We start from the raw sequence: 23,147 nt of genomic DNA, 5'->3' as shown, positions 1-23,147 counted from the left end.
GTCAAAGAAAGTGCCAGCTGGGTACATTCACCGCAAGTGAAGTGAGCGGCCCAAAGAAGTACCGACTCACCAGAAGCACCTGATGGGTCGTACGAGTGCCAGTCACTGGACAGCCTGAAATTCCTCTTCAAGAGACAAAGCTAAGCAGTGTCTGTGTCTCTAACCCAACACCCTTTAAGAAACCTTGTCTTCTCATTTGTTCCTTTTTTTTTTTAAGATTTATTTTTTATTTCTCTCCCCTTCCTCCCCCTCTCCAGTTGTCTGCTCTCTGTGTCCATTTGCTATGTATTCTTCTGTGACCGCTTCTATCTTTATCAGCGGCACCGGGAATCTGTGTTTCTTTCTGTTGCGTCATCTTGTTGTGTCAGCTCTCCATGTGTGCGGTGCCACTCTTGGGCAGGCTGCACTTTCTTTTGCGCTGGGCAGCTCTCCTCACGGGGCACACTCCTTCCACGTGGGGCTCCCCTACACGGGGACACCGCTGCGTGGCACGGCACTCCTTGCACATCAGCACTGCGCATGGGCCAGCTCCACACGGGTCAAGGAGGCCCGGGGTTTGAACCGTGGACCTCCCATGTGGTACGCGGATGCCCTAACCATTGGGCCAAGTACGCTTCCCTTCATTTGTTTCTTGCAGCACAATAACTAAAAAGGCAATGTCTTTTCTCATCCCCCTCTTAGCTGCCTTAGGCATAACCACCACCATCGAAAACCGGGGTTGGAAATTTATACTAAACCCCATTATCTACTTCAGTCACTCCCTAGAGCTAAATAACGGCATAAATGAAACCAGCCACGACTTAGACGCTCTCAAACAACAAGCAGACTCTGTTGCTGCTGTGGTGCTGCAAAATCGCATGGCACCTGACCGCAGCACAGGCAGGAACATGTCCTTTCCTTAAATCATCTCCGTGTAAATCACTCTGAAATAGTCCTAAACAGTATTCAAAACATGCAAAATGAAACCACCAACTTCAGGGAGATGCAGCCTTTATCGGCACCTGGCCCCTTCGACTTTTGTGGTCTAGTATCCTCTTAGGGGGACCATATATTCTCAAAACTTGAATCAAGTTTATATCTTCCAGAATCAACATCTTGTTCACCATATGGGGACTTCATCCAGCTTCACCTAGGATGCCAGATTCGTCTTCCTCCAACTGAGCTAGAACAGCCGGAGAGTTTTACACCTTGTCAGGTAGGGCCTAGTGCCCCCTAACCAGCAGGAAGTAATTACAGAAGAATGACCATCACCGTTCAACCCGTCGTTGAGAATAAAGGTGTAAACTCTCTGAGGGTGGAAAGGAAGCAGGCTAATTCAGGGAATCAGTAGATAGATCTGGAACCTGGTGAAAAGCCAAGGTAGACGTCAGTACCCCAAGAGGGCTGCTGGAAGAACCTGCGAGGGGATTCTCCCATTCAGAACGACATTTCCCCTGGAAGCCAGGAGAAGGCCTGGATATTCTCCAGGGGCCTTATCATTGGGCCCTCCCAGGGGGTTGATAGGTGGGTAGTCAATCAAAACAGCAAACAGCTGTGACTCAGCCCGTCATCAGCAAAGGGGCAGAGTAATTAATGGTTTAAAAAGGAAGTACAGAGGCCAAACTGGCCTTTCTTTTGCCTTCCCCCTTCCCCTCCCCCCAACCTGCTGGTTTTGCTGTGTCCACTCGCTGTGTGATCTTCTGTATCTATTTCTCTTTTTTGTATATGTGTCTTCTTGTTTTTCTCCTCTAGGATTCACCAGGATTTGATCCTGGGGACCTCTGATGTGGAGAGAGGTTCCCTGTCACTTGCGCCAACCTGGTTCCCGGTTTCTGCTGTACTTCACCGTGACTCTCCCCTTCGTCTCTCCTTTTTTGCGTCATCATCTTGCTCCATAACTCACTTGCGCAGGCACTGGCTCACCATGCAGGCACACTTTCTCTTTTTTTTTTATGAAGGCCCAGGATCGAACCCAAGTCCTCCCATATGGTAGGTGGAAGCACTATCACCTTAGCCACATCCGCTTCCCTCTCTTGCCTTTTAACCCCTGCTCTTGTTCCACTCCCAGTTCTTGCCTTCTTCACTCCCTGCCTGGAACAACACGCAAGTAGAACCTGGGGATTTATACTCTATCATGGGGAACTGTAGTCTGTAAACTGGCCCTCTTAGTCACTTTTCAGCCCCTTCCTCTCTACCTGGGACCCATGATCTGTTATTTTCTCTCATTTCTCTTCCTTCCCTACCTTAATGAATTACTGGCCTAACAAGGGAAAAAAAAAAGGCAAAGTGTTTTTTGCTAATTATTTTAAATTGCTTTATGTTTAAAAAATAAGACCAAAGAGTAATTCTTTTAGAGTATGGATTCATATGAATGAAATCTCTGCTCAGCAGTCATAAGTACTTAATTTTTATTAAAATCTCAAACCACAAAATATTTTAGAACAAAAGCTACTATATATCCAGCAAATCAGACTGGATCCATTGAACCAAGAAATGGAGTTGGGCTTGCACTGCATTGGATCTGTACTGGAGATGTAAACAACTTTCTGTGGTGCAAATTAATTAATTCACCTCTGAAAGATCAGGTACTTCCAGAACTTGGAGATCCAGGAAGATTATTTCAAGGTCAACAAAAACCTAAATCACTTTGCTATTTTGTAATCCTTTGTCAAAACTAAATGTATCCACAACAGGCTCTTAAAGGAGCTTTCTGATGGTAGAAGAATAATTCCAAGAGTTCATTATCTGTGTGATACCTGTAAGTACCCACAGTTAATCAATTTACACTTAGTTATTGCTCTTTAAACCATCCATTTGGGTATCAAGAAGTATAAATTGGGTCTCACAAACAGTAATTCTATATGTGAAGAGAAAAGAAGAAATGTATACAAGGAAAGGAAGACTACAGAACATGCTATCTGGAAGAAGGGAGAAGTAAAAAGAGAACTTCAAAGATGCGTTTAAAGAAGAATGTCAGCACCTGTGCATAATCCAGCCTCAAAAGCGGGTCCTCCTTCTTTAACTTGCTTAACAAATATGGTATCCATGGGTTCCAGGCGGTTCCTCTGCTTCCCTGTGGGAGAGAAAACGTCCAACATATTTTAAAGGCATGATTTTACTTTGCAATGTTTTATTAAAATACCAAGATATAAAATAGTTCCTTGAGACAATGAAACCAATATTTCTTATGAAATGATAAGCATATATCCTGAATCTTGATGTTAAAATCATAATTTAAGTGTTTTCATTAAATCAAACTTTTTTTTTTGCTTTTTCGGTAACACAAGGTCAACCCCAACCACAGGGATGGTTTCCTTTTCCCGGGTGCATTCTGTCTGTCAGGTACTACACTAAATATTTTACATATGCTAGCGCTAAATCCCATCACAAATAAGTATTTCCAGCACCACTGCATATAAGAGGATGCCAAGGTTCAGAGATTAAAAAAGCTCTCCAAGGCCATATAGCTAGTAAATACCAAAGCCAATTCCAATGGCATACTCACACTACTGCTTTTCAACACTGCCCTAAGATAGAAGGATGAAGACGACAGAGCCTTACTCTTCAGGTACTCAGGTAGGAGACCTGAGTATAAAAGACAACACAGTATAAAAAACAACCAGAGACAAACATGAAAAACAGTCACGGCCACGAGGAGACTGCCATCAACTTTGTAACTCAGTATTTTGATATTTCACAGATTGCATTCCATGGATGGTCTGCATTAACATCTAAGGTGTTTGCTAAACATGAAAGTTTGGGGGTCCAAATCTGCTTCTGCAACAAGCCTCCGAGGTGACCCTATTACACACCAAAATTCAAGAACTAACAAGTTTTGGCACTGTGCACAATGAGCGGGGATAAGTAAGCACCTGAGAAGGACCGGGGGCCACAAGGCCACTGGGGGTTCCTAGGGCGTGGTCCCCACACAAGCACCACCACTGTCATGCGCTAGAAATGCAGATTCGTGGGGAGCCCATATAGCTCAGTGGCTGACCACCTGCCTCCCAGGTATGAAATCCTGGGTTCAATCCCCGGCACCTCCATTAAAAAAAAAAAGAACCCTGAGACGATTCTGAAGTACACTCAAGTTTGAGGCCTGCTAAAATAGAAGACACAGTCCTGACCCTAAAAGAAGTGAGAATATAACTGAGAAAAGAGGGCACATTCATGTGTGGAGTAATACATACTTGTTAAATAGCAATACTTGGCATACAATGATTATCAGATACGAAGAACTCACAGTAACGGCCATATAAAACTGAACTTTTATCATGGTGTATGCACAAAGATGGCTCAAAAGAAGTTTCTTAATAAAGGAATACCAACCAGTAATTCTCCTGACATGCGTAGCTATTTATTCTGCAAGAAGCCCTCCACTTAACTCCTTAAAATCGCTAGGGAAGAATAAAGATTGTTTATGTTTTAAAGTCAACAGGCAGGGATTCAAATCCTAGCCCTGTGACTGAGGAAAGTATTAACTTCTCCTTGATAATACAGAGGTGATGGTTTTGCATTTTTACATTCTTGACAGGTTTCTGCAAAAGCACTCAGCACAGCATGCACTGGGCTAGCTCCTCAGGAAATGAAGGTTTCCATGCTTCCTTGCATACTGCTCAGATGAGGGAGAGCATCACATTTTTGTTTTCAGAATTAAAAACTTGAGAGGTGTGCAAGGCTGTCTGGACCTGGCTTGGGGTTGTGGCAGCTCCCAAATCCCGACTCTGGGCTATGGTGCTGGCTGAGAAGCCCCTGATGCTGCCTGCGGCATGAACCTGACAAGTGATCTGAGAAAACCCTGTCTCTTCATTATCAACATGGATCCTTCAGGTTATTCAGGGTTGGGGAATTTTCAGCAGCATTAAGTGTATTATGGTCAACTTATGACATGGCTTCTTGGCAAAGGAAAGGGCTACCAGCAAAGATTCTCAGCTCTGAAGAAGAGGAAAAACTGAAAAAAGAGATCACGGTGCTTTGGTGTCTGCTTTTAAACAGCAAAAACTGGAAAAAGAGGCTTGAAAGAACCGTGACCTTTTTTTTTTTTAACAAAAGAAACAGTACTCATTTCTTCAGCGGCATTGGACTACCAGAGAGTTTGAGGAGCTAAAATCATGTAGGGAGTTTGAAGATCAAAAACCGACTATGATTGAAGCTGGCTGTAGGGGTGAGAACAGTTTATTCCCACTTTTGAAAAAAGATCTGAATATCTTTGCCTATGCCTGTGGTTTTTCTCCAAGAGCAGTGAAATAAGTTAAGCAAAATCCTTTCTGTAACACAGAAAGATGCATGGTATTTCAGTGCAATCTGACTAAAGATGACCTTCTGGAACATGTTCCCACAGAGTCCATGGATGTTGTCATGTAGGTATTTGTTCTCTCTTCTGTCCACCCTGATAAGATGCACCTTGCCTTACAAAATGTATGCAAGATGAAAAAACAGATTCAGAGGGATGAAATTACTTGCTCAAGGTCATTCAACTGGTTAATGGAAGAACTGGAAATTGAATCAAGATTTCCAAATTCCTGAGTATTAAAATGAGGCAAATATGCCTTGCTTCATGACCATGGATTGTATGATCATGCTATGCTTAAGATTTAAACCTGGCAGCAAACTTGGAGAAAACATTTATGCTAGACAAGATGGAACCAGGTCATATTTTCTTTACTGATGATTTCCTGATTCAGCTCTTTATAGACAAAGGTTATGAAGAAGTGGTGAATGAATATGTTTCGAAAGATAGTAAACAAAAAAGAAGGCCTATGTGTGCCCAGAGTTTTTCTTCAGAGTGAATTTCAAAAACCCACAAAGAACCCAATGCCTGAGACAGTGGCCCTGAGTCACAAGTCCTGACCTTTCTCTAGGTAGATGTTTGTGCCCCCCTTTGAAGAGTTTTTTTCACTTTGTATATTTTTTTATTTTAATGCTTTTAAAAATTATCATATATACTTTTTGTATTAAAAAGTAGAGTGTCTTCCTTCCCCTTGACATGGGACATGACTCCCAGGGATGAGCCTCCCTGGCACCGAGGGATTTTTACCAAGCATTAATCAGAAAGGCATTTGTAAAAAGACCTTGAGCAAATGGGGAAAATATTAAATAAAAGAGAGGTTTTATGGCTAAGAGTGTGTCAGGAGGTCATTCTGGAGGTTATGCTTATGCAGTGTCAGGCAGATTTTACAAACTGCCACAGTAAACAAAGTCTCAAACAAAAGTGCTCCCGAAGGCTCTAGGAACATTTGGACACATAGGCAAGCCATCTCAGCAGGTCTTATCTGGGAATATATGAAAATCTATTTCCCCAATATAAAACATAGTTATACTCATTTATAATTCCCCTAATCATGACTCTTCTACTCCTTATATTTGAATCTGCAATTTTCAATGTACCTATTAAATACATTTCTCAGAGACTTAAATCTTTGGATTATTCATATGCTGGTTGAGCCCTGAAACCCAGCAGAGTTGCAGCCAACTCTTACTCTCCAGTTCTTCAGGCTTGCCCTTGACAACTATTAAAACAGTGATGATGGACCATTCCCATCCTCAAAACAAGGTGTACCTTCAACTGCAAGCAAAACAATTCCTTTCCTCTGTCCCATAATACCTAAGTACCCTCTCAGCCTGAAGCAGTCAAAGCAGACATCATCCCAACATTTAAGGTCAAGGAATGAACAAAAGTAAGGGGGGAGTGTAACCACAGACCAAAGCAGATTTACTGTTATTGTAGTTATCATCTTATGTTAATGAAATAACTTGTAATTTTGATATAGAAAAATTAAATTAAATTTTAAAAAACCTGAAAGTTAATAAAATCACCCCTGCAGAACAGCTGATATCCAATTTTAAAAACTAAATATCTGCTTCCAAGGCAACTTTATGCAACACTATCTCTATGAGCAGATGACATTAAAATATTCTAACCCTTGGTGTCAGTTCTGGGGAGTTAGGGCTGAAAGTCATGACTGCTGCCACCCAAAGGCTTAGGGAGAAGAAGACATCTAACATTTGTTAAATCCAAACTAAGTAGGAGAATGTCTTAATTCATGAGATGCTTGCTAAAGTACTCAGGGGTTAATATAATGGGTTTGGAAGAGGGAATCTAAGAGACATACACAGTGAGACACATACATACGGATGGACAGTTAAAACAAACACAGCAAAATGTTCAGTTATATTGAGGTGGACAATATGTGGGTATTCACGTACTCACTGTACTTTGAAAATTATAATGAAGTGGGGGGGATGTGAAAGAGTTCTACTATGTGCCAGGCTTTATTTTTTTCCTCATAGAACTTCTCACTTAACTACCTAAATTCTATTTTTATTTGCTTACATGTTGTCCCTACGTCTCCCCCACTGAAATGAAGGGCAGGGGTTCTGCCATGTTCACTGATACCCATAGATCTGGAGAGTGATTTGATGAATGAATAAATGTATCACAAGCCTTCAAGATAGTCACTACCAACCTGGTGTTGCCATTTACACTCAGGAGGAAACAGAGATTAAATAACTTGAAAAGAGGCAGAGCAGGGATTTCAACTTAGGTCTGAAACCAAGAGTAGTTTTCCAGGCTGTTTCAAAAGTAATTGGACTACTTATTCATTTGCCAAGCTTTCCTGAATACGAAGTAGACAGTCCACTTACAATTAATTTAAAAGGGAAAAAAAGTTTCTTTTCAATCTTAAGTCACTTAAAATGCAAACACTCAATTCCAATCAAGTTGGTAATTAGGCTAGGTTCCTCTGTGGCCAACTCAACATTCTCAACAGTTGGCATTAAAGGAAAACCATCTACTTCTTCTTGGCTAGGGATCTGAGGGCTTAGTAATTTTTATTATATCATGTAATTGCCTTCATGAAAAGAATACAATAAAAGAGATGAAACGTTTTTCTTATTAATGTCCTCTTGTCCGCTATGTCCCACAAGTGATTACAGCTTACTTCTATTTAAAAATACAAAATGTAAGTGACTGTTAATGAATTCTACAAATAAAAAACTGGTTGGGTAGCAATGTAGTGACTTCCAAAAATTCTGACAGAAAATTTCATTTACACACAATGAGTGTGGTCTAAAATAATTTCTATAAAGGAAATACTCATTTTGCAATGACTGTCATCATAAAATCAGAGATATTTTGCATTAATAAATTTTTCAACAGACTATGTCTAAAAATATATGAAGACGGAATAGACTAAAATAGTGGCCACCCCACAATACAATAAGTGCTATCTGCTGAGAGTTCTGGACTGGCCCCAAAATTCTGGAATTTTTGGCCCCAAAATGCTGCATCTGCCTAGGTATTTTCCAGTTTCTTCTGGACAGTAGTAAAATTTTCCCCTAATCACTGACAAGTCCCACCAAGAAATAAGCTTCCCTTAAATTTTCATATTGTTTGACTCTTGAGCTAAGACAATTAGCTCATTATTTTAAGCTGTCTTTTTCCTAATACATGCCATCCACTATTCTCTTGGAACTGAAAATCAAAAGTAACAAATTTAGAATGTGTGTTCTACACTTCAATTCTGTGTCTTTACTTTTTATAAGTCAATTTCTAAATATGCAAACTAAAAGCCAGACCATGGTAAAATCAGCAAGAAAAAATGATTCTTTGCCTCCCTGGATTGCAGAGCCCAATGAATTCATTGGCAATTCTTAATAAGAGCCTATTTCAATTCTATATCTGTATTTTAGAATTTTTCCATTTTTTGAAAACTCACAGGACATATTTCAAAGCACCAAGTGTTGTTTCCTTGGCCTTATCAAAAGAAAAGTACAATGTGTCTTTTAGCATATACATATAACTATGTCTGCCTATCTTTACAGAAAAGGAGAAAAAGACAATGATTGTCCATGGACAAAATGGCTAAAGTGACCCAGTACGGAGAAGACCATATTTTATGTTATTTATTTACTAGACAATTAGTAAAGACTTAAACAAAAAGACAAAAGAATATACATTAGTTTACTTGAAGTTGAATATTATACTTGAAATCAGGAAAAAGGCACATAATTTTACTATTATAATAAATATAATCAGTTGGGAAAAAACTTGAGCAAACACATTAATAATAATCCTACAAAAGTAACTGCCATCTAAAAAACTGGAAGGATGTCCAGGTGGTTAAGATTTTTATTCTCCATACCCAGTACCATATGATAGTTAAGAGCCTGGGCCCAATAACCAGATTATGTGGTTAAAAATCCTAGTTCTATCATTTATTTTCCAAGTACAGTTACCAGGTTTTGCAGTATTTGGGACATATTTATACTCACAAATTATTAGCTATTTATCTGAAATTAAAACTTAACTGGATGTCCTGTATTTTATATGGTAACCTTATATCTAAGTGATCTTAAAGAAATGACTGATCTGTGTCCCAGTTTACTCATCCAAAAAAAATATGGATAATGACAATTATACCTACCTGGCATGGGTGTTGTAGGGATTAAAAGAGACAATTCATTCACATGTTTATAAATTCCTAGTATAAGTAAGTGTTCCATAAATGTTACTTGTGATCATTCTAGTCTGATTATAAACATTCAGAAGATTTATATCAAAATCAGGGGCAAGTTAGTCCAAGGGGGTTCATGCTTGTTACACCACAATTGCTTCAGAACATCCATGCAAACGTCACTGTCGTATTATAGGAAAGGAGAACAGAGGCCAAAGACAGAGAAGAAAACTAAAGAACAGAAGTTAGCAAGGTAAGAGAGACTGTACTGAAAAAATTCCAAAAGTTGGCACAAACTACATCAAAGAGACAGCATCTGAAACAAGAAAACTAAGTCTCTAGAACTATGGGCCTTGTCAGACAAAGAGGATTTAAATATCTAATGATCTTCTCTGGAGAATGCTAAAGTCAAAATCATTTGCAACATTTTAATTATTTCAAAATTTATTAAATATACAAGGCAAACAGATTAAAGCAACTAGATTGCTTTAAGAAGTAACAGAATTCGAACCATGCAAAAAAGGGCCCTGCAGGGCATTGTCACAGTGGGTGAAGATTCAAGCAATAACCAAAGAATATCAAATTCCCATCCTGGGGAGCTCTGCCACATTCTATAATGGGATACCAACAATCCCCCAAGTACAGGGGCAATGACTACTGAAGGAGGATGGTTCATTGATAGACTCTTGATATTGATGATTATGCTTATGAGTCTTTGCTCTTAAAATTGAAACTTAGCCTAGTGTTGTAGGGTGCCTAAGAGTTACCTACTGGGAGCCTCCTTGTTGTTCAAATGTGGCCTCTCTCTAAGTCAAACTCAGCACATAAACACAGTAACTTCCCCCAGGATGGGACATGACTTCAGAGGATAAGCCTCCCTGGCACTGAGGGATTGTTACCAAGTACCAACAAGCAATGTAACTAGGGGTGGGGGGGGGAAGGCCTTGACCAAAAGAGAGAAAAGGTGAAGATAAATGAGTTTATATAGCTAAGAGACTTCGAAGTGAGTCAGGTCATTCCAGAGGAACACTTATGCACATCTCAGCAGGATCTCACTGACAGCCAGAGTAGATACTACTACAAACAGTGGGGCTCCTGAGGGCTCTGGAGACATCCAGACACTATAGCCAGGGCAGATAGCTCAAGAGTTTGGTCCCTTGCCAGTGGGTCCTACTTTGGAATTTGTGTTCCTCCCCAGTGAGACAGAGTTGGACTCAGTTGTGTTTTCCCTACACATGATTCTTCGTCCTTCTATGTGAACTTATAATTAGTACTAAAGTTGGTAGGTGTACATCCAAGAGACTTAAATCTTTGGGCTGTTCGTGTGCCAGCTGGGCCCTGAATCTCAATGGAGTTGCAACACCTACTCGCCAATTTACTGGACTCACCCAGGACAACTAACAAGGAGGAGATGATGTATAATCAACATACCAAGGACACGAGAGTGTCTACAATTGCAAGCAAGAGAGTCCCATTTATTGGCCATATGGGTTTGAAGCATCTCCATCCCAGAATCCTCGGGATTGGGAAATGAACTATGGACTAAAGTAGACTTACTGGTATTCCACTGTTGACTTATTGTGACTCTAGTAATGGAAGAAATATCACTGATATGGAGGCAGTGGCCATTGGAGGTTCTAAGGGTAGGGAGAAGGAAAAACAAGTGTCATATGGGGGCATTTTCAGGACTTGGGAATTGTCCTGAATGACATTACAACAACAGATATAGGCCATTACATATCTTGCCATAACCTAAAGAATTGAGTGGGAGAGAGTGTAAACCACAATATAAATTATAATCCATGCTTAGTGGCAATGCTCCAAAATGTGTTTATCAATTGCAATGAGTGTACCAAACTAATGAAAGATGTTGCTAATGTGGGGAAATGTGGGAGGTGTAGGGAGTAGGGCATATGGGAATCCCCTATATATTCTCTGTAACATGTATGTAATCTAAGTATCTTTTAAAAAATAAAAAAATGAAAAGACACACACAAAAAAGAACCCTGTAATGAAGAACTACAGAGTAAAAGATAATTAGCAGAAAGGGAATCCAATCATTCTAGGGATGGCAGAAATGTATTTCCAGCAGAATGAAAAATAAATAGCTTATAAAAAAGAAAAATCATCTCACATTTTGCCCAGGAGCAAAGCAATAGAAAATAAAGACTATCACTGAGTTTACGCTGTTTTTCTTCTTTTTTCAGAATTCTCAAACACACTATTGAAGAATTTTTAAATGTAACCAAATCATCACTGGTTTTATAATGATGGTTATTTCAAAGTAAGTACTCTTCTTATTGATATCTTTGCCATTAAAAAACTCTATCTCTACACAAGGTAAAGGACATCGAAACTAGACTGTGTTTCAATATGAAAATTATGTAAGCCTTGAGAGGGGCATGTTCTCCACAAAGGTGGACGCTATCGCAATAAATAACACAATGGACTATTAAGGCTCTAGGTGTCAATTATTTAAAGTAAATCAGGGGACAGGACGTAGATCAAAGTGGTTCACTGCCTGCTTCCCATTTACAAGGTCCTGGGTTCAACCCTCGGTACCTCCAAAAATAAATAAAGTAAACCAGTCAAATGACTTATTGAAATTAGTATCTATTTTTCAGACTGAGTAGAGTTGAAACCACAAATACGATTGAAATGGGCAGATTATAAACTAAGGTCTGAATGATGTAATGACCCAAGTTGATGGAAAACAGATTGCCACAGGAAAAAAATACACAGCACAGAGAAAAATTTATGGAGTTAGAAGTGGTTAATGGAGCTCCCATTGAGGCAAACAACAAGCAGGAGTAATAAACATCAAATTCAGGGGGATGGGGAAGGGAAGGTGGTACAAAAGGGTTTTAACTGTGCTTGGAAAGAGAGAAGGGGAAGGGGGAGTGGGAGGGGGAGTGAGAAGAGAGGAGAGGAGAAGCAAACATACCTAAATGTCAAGATGAAGGATGGGTGGCGAGCATTTGAGAGTTACCATTATTCTCTATTTTCTGTTTGCCTGAAATACTTTATATCTTTTTTTCTTTTTAACTGTTAAACAGGCTTCTAATTTTTATTTCGAGGATTTGACTTGTTGGTAGCACACAAAATTATCTTAAGAGCCTAACAGAGATACATTGTTTAACATTAAAAATCCAACAGTATCATATGATAAACATATCCCATATGAGAAATGATTAAGCAAAATACAATATAAGACAACTGATCTGACAGATGTGTGTGTGCATTTTGCAGGTGGGAGCAAAGGGCAGAAGCCCTAAGTAAATAAAATCATGCCAGCTTGTGAAGTATATATAGGTGCTCTCTAAATTTCCACTCAATCACTTCCAGAGTGACAACTATCACTTAAAAATTTTATTTCCCAATCCCCAATTGGCAGCTCCAACAATTATTCTCATGACCTCCAGGCCCAGAATTCCAATAACCCCTGGACATTCCCAGTGAATGTCACCTGTCAGGTCTCAATCACATTACATCTATTACAACAAAACACATTCTTCCAATCTTTCTACTCAATCTGATCTTCAATTAACATCAAATGGAAAAAAGTGAAATAAGAAACCCTGCTAAACATTAAAAAGCAGACCATGTTCTAACTTAATCATGTTAAACTTTCTCTCACTCCCACACCCTTATAATTTTTAAAAAATGGTTTATCGTGGAAAACGTCCAGTGTTAGAGAATAGAGAAAACAGTCAAATGAATGCCTAGGAACCCAGTCTAATAATTAAGAAAAATCTGCCCATCTTGTTTCATCTATGCCCAACTACTTTTTTCTAAAATATTTTAAAGCAAGTCCAGATATGTCAACTTGTTCATAAAAATTTTAAATTGTATACATCACTAAGAGATCAGGCCTTTTTTTCCTTAAAGCAAAGAACAAAATCCTTCAACGATTCTCCATACTATACAGCATTCTGCAGTGTGGGTACCTAATGTAAGGTGACCACAAACCTGCTTTCATCTTCCTAGACACCTATTCAACATTAATGGAACGCAGTATGTCAAGCCATAGCACTAGAAGAAAAGAAAAACTGTTAGATAGGCTTCCAACATAAATATTGCAATGGAACCTAAATTAAACCTCTGACAAGTTTTCCATTCCCATTGGAACTGTGCTGCCGCTGGATTCAAATTCGATGAGTCTGTATATCCATGAGGAAATGCTACATGAGTGCAAGGAGTCCTGTCATATAATAGATGCTCAGTGAATACTTGCTGACTGATGCCAACCACGGCCCTGGAAGACGCCCTGGAAACTGGCTCCAAATCAACTAGGACTGTACTATTTTCTTCAAACAGTAAAAGGAAAAGCAGCTACTCAAGAGTAATTTGAGCACATCACCACTAGGTGCCAGTGGTGAATCAAAATAGTCTGGCATTAAAAATCACGGAGGCAAGAAAGACTCTGGGAGAGTATTATTCACTCAACAAATATTGACCAACTTTTAGAATGTGCCTGGCACTGATTATTCTACAAGAAACAAATCAGTCCTGGTACCACATCTGTCTTCCGGGGCATCTGAAGTTTATGCAACATTGATTTTTTTCTCTCTAATGTTTCTGCAATTTTGCAGACTGTGAAAGATTGACATAGAATCACAGCCTCACTATTCCTGCTGGGCTAGATTTTAATTTCTCTGCAAACCCAGGGAAACTGCCACAGTGCTCTAACCCCAAGGAATTAGCTTTCCATCTCTGACCTTAAACCCTTCTCAAGGTCGACCCCCATTAAACTTGCTCCTCATCTTTACAAGATCTCCATTTCCTCTAGCCCTCTCCACTCTTCACAACTATCAGCCTCCTCCAGCCTTCACTGTCTTACTTAGATTATCCAAGCCAGGATCAACATTTCAACATTTACCAGTAACCTCAATTCCCTTTCTCCTTTGACCTTTTAAAGCTCTCCCCTTGCCCATCCCCAACTATGGAGAAATCCTATGACAGACCTTCTGGGTCTACTAATACAGCTGAGTAACTGCATAACTCCACTGGTTGTCAGTTTGCAAGTTCAGCTAAGTTCTGGGCACTGCTTTAATTCCCATTCCTTCACGGCAGCAGCTGGAGGCATCTAAGAGCCTTCTGTAACTTGTATGCCATTCTGATGTCCTCACTATTTGGAAGACCTTGTGTACCAGTTTCATACGGTTATGAATTCCAAAAATAGATACTGGATCATATTTATGATCTGGTCTGTACCTGGGTGTGACTGAGTTATGACTGGGGCTTTGATTGGGCCACGTCATTAGGGCGTTGAGTCCCCGCCCCTTGGTGTGTGGGGACTTGCAGATAAAAGGGATGGCAAAGGACAGAGTTGAGGGCTTTTAACATTGGAGTTTTGATGTTGGAGTTTGATGCTGAAGCTGGAAGGAACCCCAGGGAGAGACAGCTGTTTGCTGACCTTGTGGAGAAAACAGAGGCGCTGAGCCCAGAGGAACCCAGGAAGCCTGAACCCTCGCAGATGTCAGCAGCCATCTTGGTCCAACATGTGAAAATAGACTTTGGTGAGGGAAGTAACTTATGCCTTACGGTCTGGTATCCGTAACCTCCTACCCCAAATAAATACCCTTTATAAAAACCAACCGATTTCTGGAATTTTGCATCAGCACCCCTCTGGCTGAGTAGTACGCCTGTCTCCTACTTCACTGTGTCTCAACTGTTATATTCCCTTTCTTTTTAAAGTCTTTGCCTGTCCTTATTTCCTTTCATCCTATCTCAGATATGGATTTAGTCCCCAGCCTTCTTCAGGACACTGCTCCCCTAATCATCTCTTCTCAGTGTAAAACTTCAGTCCACCCTGTCCTCCTCTCCAAATCCCACGGACATACAAAATTTGCCCAAACTTAAAAAAAAAAACTTCTCTCCACCATTCTACATAGCAATCACCTCTTGTTCTGTATCTCTTCACTTCTTGCAAGAAGAGTCCATACTCAACTTACTTATTCTCATTTCTCTACATTTAATTTAGGGGACATATGATTGGTGAACATACCCCCTCGTGCCCACCCCAGCCCCGGCCTGTTGAGGCTGACTGCTCTAACTTATGTTCCATTGGATAACATGTGGTGGCCCCACCTTCTGTCACTGTACTGAAACTGTGCTCAGTAACCTGACTCATCTGCTACTTGTCAGGTCGGGTCCAACCATATCTTCTCAGTCCCCATCCTAGTGAAATTCCTGTGATAAATGACATGTTGACCACACTTTCCTTAAACCCATTACCTCATTTTAGCAAATCACCAACTCCTCCTGGCTGGCCTCGTACCTGTCCACTCCTTACTCTCAGATTTCCTTTCTGAGTCTTCCTTCTCTTAGATATTGTCCTCTCCCAGGGCCCCATCTTTATCCTCTATATAATCAGCTTCTCTGTGGTTTCATTTATGCCCACAACTTAAGTACGACATATATTAAAATGACTTCCAAATCTCTCTCCAACCCCTACCTCTCTCTAGGAGCTCCAGACCCAAATTTTCCACTAGGTACTCAACATTCTACAGGCATCGGAAATGAAAACTTATCCCAAATCAAACTCATTTTCCCAGAAAGGAAGTCTGCTTCTCCTCCAGCACCCCTCAGTTCCCAGCACCTCTATCTATCCACCCACTCAAGCCAGAAAGGCCAAGTAATATCCCCCATGAACTGGCCATAACTGGAGACACACAATTCAGTCGCAAGTCCTACCACCAACTTAGGGCAACTACATCTCCTCAACACCTCTGAAATCTGTTCTGGAATGCTGTTTCCCCTTCTTCCTGAGAAAACGCTATTCACCTGTCCTGGAGCCCTTCCCTGGTGTGGGGTGATTCCTTGGGCTGTGACCTGGTAACAACGTATGGACCAAGAGTTTTGCACGTATGTCATCATCTGCCATGTTCTTCCTTCATTGGACCAGGAGATTCTTGAAGCAAGAGCCCCTGTCCTACCGATTCATTCAATATATGAATGCCAGGAACTGTTCTGGGTTTTAAGGATAGAATAATAAAGTACCTGCTCTGCAGACTGAAGGAGGGAAATGTTAGTAAGTGGTCTGGGGATGGAGATATGTGCCAAGAGAACAGCAGCAGCGGAAGGAGGAGCAGGAGGCAGGGAGGTGGGCATGCCTCTTAGAGAACACTTATGGAATGCTCAGCAGGGGTACCCACTAGCAGAAAGTGAGGTCAGAGGCTAGTTTGCTCATCAATCAGATCCAACCAGATTCAAGGCTGGCTCACAGTTATCCTAAGTGAATGAATAAACAAGAACTATAGTTCCACATACTTATATGAACTGAAATGCAAATATTTCTAAAGCTATTTTTATACCAAAGATGGAAAGTGGTGTGTCAAACTTCAAAAGCAGGGGGCCTAATTATTACCATGAAGTCCTTTATTAGGTCACCCACCCTCAATGAAGACTAGCTAGGGAGCAATCAGGAAAAAAAAAGTGGGACCACCTAGCTGGGAGGCATTTGGGACAGAGGTTTCCAGGTGTGGAGCAGCCAGGAAATGAGGACCTCAGAATCACCTAGAGACAGGGGGCCTCTGGAACAAGTTTCCAGAGAGAAGCTATTTCCAGAGGAGTCCCTTAGGACTCCAGCTCTGGGCTCTTCCTCCTCTACAGCCCTATCTGCTCAGGATTCCCATTAGTTTCTGGAAATCCTACATGTCACCTTTCTCAAAGGTTTCTAAACCTTTACAAACAATTTTTTAAAAATCATATTCGTTTTCTTGACTGCCAAATTAACTTCCTGCAGTGTCTTTCAAATTTTTAAAAGCTACTCCTAAAATCTGGATTTCTGATCAGGGCTATTTTACTTCAGTCGAATTCCTTCATTTTAGATTATTGTTGTAGCAGTTTGATATAACTGATGAATTCCAAAAAGAAATATTTGATTATGCTTGTAATCTGATCTGTACCTGGGCATGATTGAGTTATGATAGGGCGTTGAGTCCCCACCCAGTCCCCATCCTTTGGTGGGTGGGGACTCACAGATACAGGGCATGGCAAAGAACAGAGTGGAGGGCTTTTAGTGTTGGAGTGTTGATTTTGGAGTTTCATGCTGAAGACTTAAACTGGAGCCCTGGGAAGTCAGCACGCAGAGGAAAGAAAAGTCAGCCCCGGGAAGAGAGGAACCTTGAAGCCAGAGTTAAAGCAAGCCCCAGGAAGGGAGGAACCCAGGAAGCCTGAACCCTGGCAGACGTCGGCAGCCATCTTGCCCCAGATAGACTTTGGTGAGGGAAGTAACTTATGCTTTATGGGCTGGTATCTGTAAGCTCCTACCCCAAATAAATACCCTTTATAAAAACCAACCAATGTCTGGTAATTTGAATCAGCACCCCTTTGGCTGACTAATACAACTGTAAATATGGTTTCTTGGATCTTTTAAAGCAAAGTTCAAAGATCTTTTTCTAAAATCTCTCCTCAAACTCGACCACCTACTAGTCTGTTCAACAAACAGGATGCCCAAATTCCTACTTAAGGATTACCGCATCTTTGTTATTGTTGTTCTAGTTTATACACCTCACTGCTATGTGAAATGTGGTCCCAAATCAAAAGATCCTAAATCCAAAACACGCTGCCGACACTGTGTTAATTAGGACTGATGGGAGAAAGGCGAAAGAAAGGCAGGAAGACTGGTAGGCAGCAGAAAACCTTGTTTTCTTCCTCAGCGGCAGAGGCTAAATTCTGCCTGGGCACATCCCATTCTTCAATAAATTTACGCAATCAATATTCCAGCTCCTACTAAATTCCAGGTTCTGGTAGGGCACTGAAGATACAGCAACAAAACACAATTTCCAACCATAATAAGCTTTGTCCTTAAAGTAATGCATAAACACACACATTTCATAAACATACCCAATAGTATAGGTGGGGAGGGAAACCTTACTGTGCATATTTTAATGAGCATTTTTTGATAAGAGATTTAATCATTCCCTCTTATTTTTCTATTTTCCAGTATCATATTTGTGTTGCTGCCACCATCTCCCTGGAACAGGAGACAGAAATTCTCTACTTGTTTGCCATGTAGCATGAACAATCATACTGTCTCCAAAATATGAGCAGGAACTTGCCAATAGAGCATTAGGAGGAGGGTCCACCTGCATCGTTCACGTACCGTGAACCAGCAAACATTTATATTCCATGTTGGACACAATTTCCTTTCAAACACTTGAAAACAGCTATTACTTTCTCACCCCGTGTCCTCTCTTTTTCAAATTTCATGTTCTTTCAAACTCTTAAGAAAGCATAGCATAATTTCAAAATTCATAAGTATTCTTGGCATCCCCGTCCTTCAGATCTGAGGCTCCCAAATGTTTTGACCAGCCCAGTTTAGTTAGGACAAGACTCAAGTCCTCCCACCCATCTTTACCCACTTGTCAAGCAGAGAGAAACAAAAATTACTGAGGTTGGCTTGTTACTAGCAATACAGAATCACTTGTGATATACACATGTGTGTAAGTGTATGTATATATATAGAAGCTTATACATATGCATTTATATTAGGAAACAGTGCCCATAATAGCAAACTACAAATTACCTGGCAGTTTTATTATAATTACATTGATTGAATACTCAAAGATATTAGCACAAGCACATGGTCAGCAAATCATCCAATGAAGTATGACGGTACTAGCAAATTCAACATTATAAGTAGGGGAATGGATAATTTACTTCTGAACCATAATACACACACATGTAAAGCCTAGCTACTAGAAAATTAAATCCCAAAATATATTGAGATCAATAAAACAATACATATCCAGGTCACTGAACTTGAGCTTCCGTAGTAAGGTCTTTTCCACCCAGCGGGCAGAAGGAAGAGCTCAAGTCCTGTCCAGGCAGGAATCTGTTAGGAGACTCTTCGCACACTAAGCGGGGCCTATATCCTTAAGAGTCTGGGTGAACCCAAAATAACCCACCTCACTCCTCCCCACCTCTACCCACCCAGGTGCTGAGAGGAGAGGAAAAAAGGATGAGAAAGCCAAACGCTGATAAGTGGCTATGGGCGAATGTTACATGAACTTGTAGGCCAAATCAAGTAGCCTAGCTCAAATCTACTTACAGAAAAGCATTTTGATCCTAGACATCAAAGGATTCCCAGTGATAATTTTTTAAAGGTCAACAAACAAAAAATAGTCCAACATGCAAGGCAAAACATACCCGATGCAGATGAGATTAATGGACCACAAAGGCTCCTAAGAGTGGAACTACCAGACACAGATGATTAAGTCTGGACCTAGACTCATGAATACGAAGCAGTGAAACACCAAAGATGTAGAGAAAATCTCCAAATCAGACATTAAAAAGTTTACCTTTAGAGAACTAATAAACCAAAACATGACTTCTCACTAGCAAAAACAGAAGCCAACAGCAAGTAGAATAAAGTGCCTCTACGCAGAAAAAAACATCAAACTAGAATTTTGTACCCAGCAAAAATGTCTTTCAAAAATAAGGACAAATAAAACACCGACAGAAAAGAAAAAGGCAAAACAGGCATTTCAGTAAAAGGAAACTGAGAAATGCAATACAACACAAAGGAGCTAGGAGGTAGGAAGGGATAAGTGGGGTTAATGTGTTAAAAGATCCTTGTATTCATCAGGAGAAGTAAAATATTAACTAGCTTTAGAGTGCATATAATTTTTAGGGTAACCACTAAAAGAACAGCAGTGTATAATATAGATTCCCAATGAGAAAGTACAAAAGAGGAATTATTAGTTTTTAATCTCAACGAAGAGGGGAGGGTGAGGAAAAGTAATATAAGAATGTCAGGACTAACAGAAATAAAATAGGAAATTAAGTAGAAATATATATAATTATGTTAAATATAAGTGGACAGAATTTTCCAGTTTTACCTATAGTGAACTAACTTGTTTCAGGATCAACTGTTCCATGCAAAACCAGCAACCAGAAAATCTCGACATTTATGTGAAGGAACCAGAAAGCTATCAAAGCAGCAACGACTCAAAAGAACAAGGGCCCAGAAAGGACGAAGTCCAGCAGTGAGCACGACGTTTTGCACTGCTTTTCACATTAAGGTCCCAGCACTTTCCAAAGTAATGGCGAGGGCCTGAGAAGCTGTACAGAGCTTCTATCAACCCCAAAGGGATGGAGAGACAAAACTGGGGTTTCAAGGTCAGCCAAGGAAGAGGGCCCTGGAAAACACCAGATGCTTTTGGTTGGGGTCCCCAGCAGGATACAACTATGAGGAGAGGCGAAGAATGACCAGTTGACCATGCTGAGCACAGAGGCAAGCTGCTCAGGTCTCCTTCGAACGAACCTGCCGCAGGGGTAGCTGACCGACAGCCCCAGCTGCCACCCTTTGCTGAGGCCACACTGCCCCATTCCTGCAGGGAATCCTCTCAAGGGCAGCATTTGCTTGGGGACCTCTTGCTGGCTGGTGAAGACTTTCCTGGAACTGCACTGCAGGCTGAGGCCCCTCTTACCTGCTCTTCCCTCACAGGTGCCAGAACTACACTGTGTTGAGTTTCCCAGCCCATTCCTCTGCCCTTCTCTTTTGTCGTTCACAGGCATATCCCCCAGTGAATCTCCTGCATGTCTAATCAGAGGACTCAAAATGACACCAACTGTGACCGAGCCCAAAGCCCACAGTTAGTGAATACATTCTTTAAACAAGATGCAAAATTCCTAAGTGAAATAGAAAATGAAATCTGGTGATAATATTAAAAACATAATACATTATGACCAAACTAGTTTAGTCAAGTAATGCAAGGTTGGTTTAACATTTGAAAAACAAATCAATAAAAATCACAACATTAAGAGAATAAAGGGAAAAACAAAGGATTCTCTCGATAGAAGCAGAAAAATTCAAGACTCATTCATGGAGAAAATATACCATGTTCACAGCCTAGAAGAGGCACTATTTCATATATTTAAATATTTAACAATACTGTAAATACTAAAATGTTGTAAATCATACAAAACCAATGATAGTGCAAATGTTAAGAACATTCCAACTCAATCATGAAAAAACAAAATTGGAGGATTACGCTATCTGATAGCAACACTTATAAAGCCACAGTCATTAAAATATTGTTGCATTGGTGAAAAGAAAGCAACCAATATAGAACAGTGGTTGGCAAATTTTTTCTGAAAGGGCCAGTAAAATTTTTTTTTTTTTTTGCTTCAAAGGACACATCCGTCTCTGTCACATATTTTTCTGCTTTTTTGTTTGTTTTTTAAACAACTCATTTAAAATGTAGAAACCATTCTTGGCTTGGGGGCTTGTAGCAGTTTGATATTATTGATGAATTCCAAAAAGAAATACTGCATTATGTTTGTAAACTGATCTTTTCCATATTAGATTATTTTGGACTTACAGTTTACTTAAGTAATTACATAAACCTCCTGGGCCAGTAGGGTATTGAGTCCCCACCCTTTGGTGGGAGGGGACTCACAAATAAAAGGCATGGCAAAGGACAGAGTTGGAGCTTTTGATGTGAGAGTTTTTGATGTTGGAGTTTTTGTGTTGGAGTCTGATGCTGAAGCCTTAAGCTGGGGTCCCAAGAAGTTCACAGAGGAAAAAGAAGCAAGTCCCAGGAAGGGAAGAACCCTGGGACCCTGAACCCTCACAGACATCGGGAGCCATCTTGATCCAACACATAAAAAACAGACTTTGGTGAGGAAAGCAACCTATGTTTTATGGGCTGGTATCTGTAAGCTCCTACCACAAATAAATACCCTTTATAAAAACCAACCAATTTCTGGTGTTTTGCATCAGTACCCATTTGGCTGACTAATACAGAATTTGGTACTAAGAGTAGGGTAGTGCTTTTGCAATTCCCAAAATGCTGGAATGGTTTTGTAAATGGGCAAGGGGTATTTTTTTTGGAGGAATTGTGAGATGCTTGGAAGAAAAAACCTACAGTGCTTTGCAGAGACTATTGATAGCTATATGGATGGCAAAAAGACTTTTTATGATGCCTTAGAAGTATATGATGAAACTATTAACTGCAAACTGGAGGAAAGGTGATCCATGTTTTAAAGTTACAGAGAACTTAGCAAGATTAACTCCTGGTGTTTTATGGAAGGCAGAATTTGAAAATGACAATCCTGGGCATTTAGCTGAAGAAATTTCCAAAGTAATGCTGGAGAATGCAGCTTTGCTTCTGCTTGCAGCTTATAGCAAAATGCTAGATGGGAGAGATATGCTAAGAACTAAAGTGTCAGGCACAAAGAAAACAGAAACTGATTCTGGAAGTTCCAAGCCTCTGAAAACTAAGCTCCCAGATGAAATTGTCCCATTGGAGGATTTAACTAAAGTTGGAACAGGTAAATCAAGGTCAAAGTGGAGTTATCTAGGAAAGACTTGTCTTACTGTCTGATGACTTGGAACCCTGCTTCGTGCATGTTAAACCAACAAGGTTTTTGAGAGAGCTGTATGAACAAAAACACTGTCAGCTTGGAATAAAAAGAACATGGGAAGGAGAGATTGAAGGGCAAATGACTTTAAGAGGAAAACCACCAAAGCTGAGATCTGGAATTAGACATCACCTTGGGCCAAGAGAGGAACCCCACCCATGTGTACAGAGAGGGTGAGTTTGCCCCAGAAGTTGAAGAGGGTGGATGTTCCCACCCAATGTTCTGGGAGAGTTCTGCCACCCCAGGGTACAGAAAGGGTGGAGCACATTCCCCAAGGACTAGGGCAGTTAAGGTCAGCACCCCCCAGACCTGAAAGGGGTGGATCTGTCCGGCTAAGGT

General features: G+C 40.5%; 1 protein-coding gene and 1 pseudogene across 16 annotated transcripts in view; one reads left to right on the top strand and one right to left on the bottom strand.

Annotated features, from left to right (window-relative positions):
- The window catches only part of ARHGAP21 (Rho GTPase activating protein 21), a 134,793-nt gene that overhangs the window by 52,522 nt on the left and 59,124 nt on the right, over positions 1-23,147 (bottom strand). For all 16 annotated transcript variants that reach the window (XM_058297816.2, XM_058297820.1, XM_058297828.1 and 13 more), the window contains one exon: positions 2,960-3,052. In XM_058297816.2, coding sequence (XP_058153799.1) covers positions 2,960-3,052 — 93 coding nt within the window. The remainder of the gene's footprint in view (positions 1-2,959; positions 3,053-23,147) is intronic.
- On the top strand, positions 4,868-5,829 carry LOC105745279 (tRNA N(3)-cytidine methyltransferase METTL6-like; annotated as a pseudogene).

This window comes from Dasypus novemcinctus, chromosome 5, assembly GCF_030445035.2.
Source record: "Dasypus novemcinctus isolate mDasNov1 chromosome 5, mDasNov1.1.hap2, whole genome shotgun sequence".
In the NCBI taxonomy this organism is placed as follows: Eukaryota; Metazoa; Chordata; class Mammalia; order Cingulata; family Dasypodidae; genus Dasypus; species Dasypus novemcinctus.
This window is presented reverse-complemented; position numbering and strand designations above follow the sequence as displayed.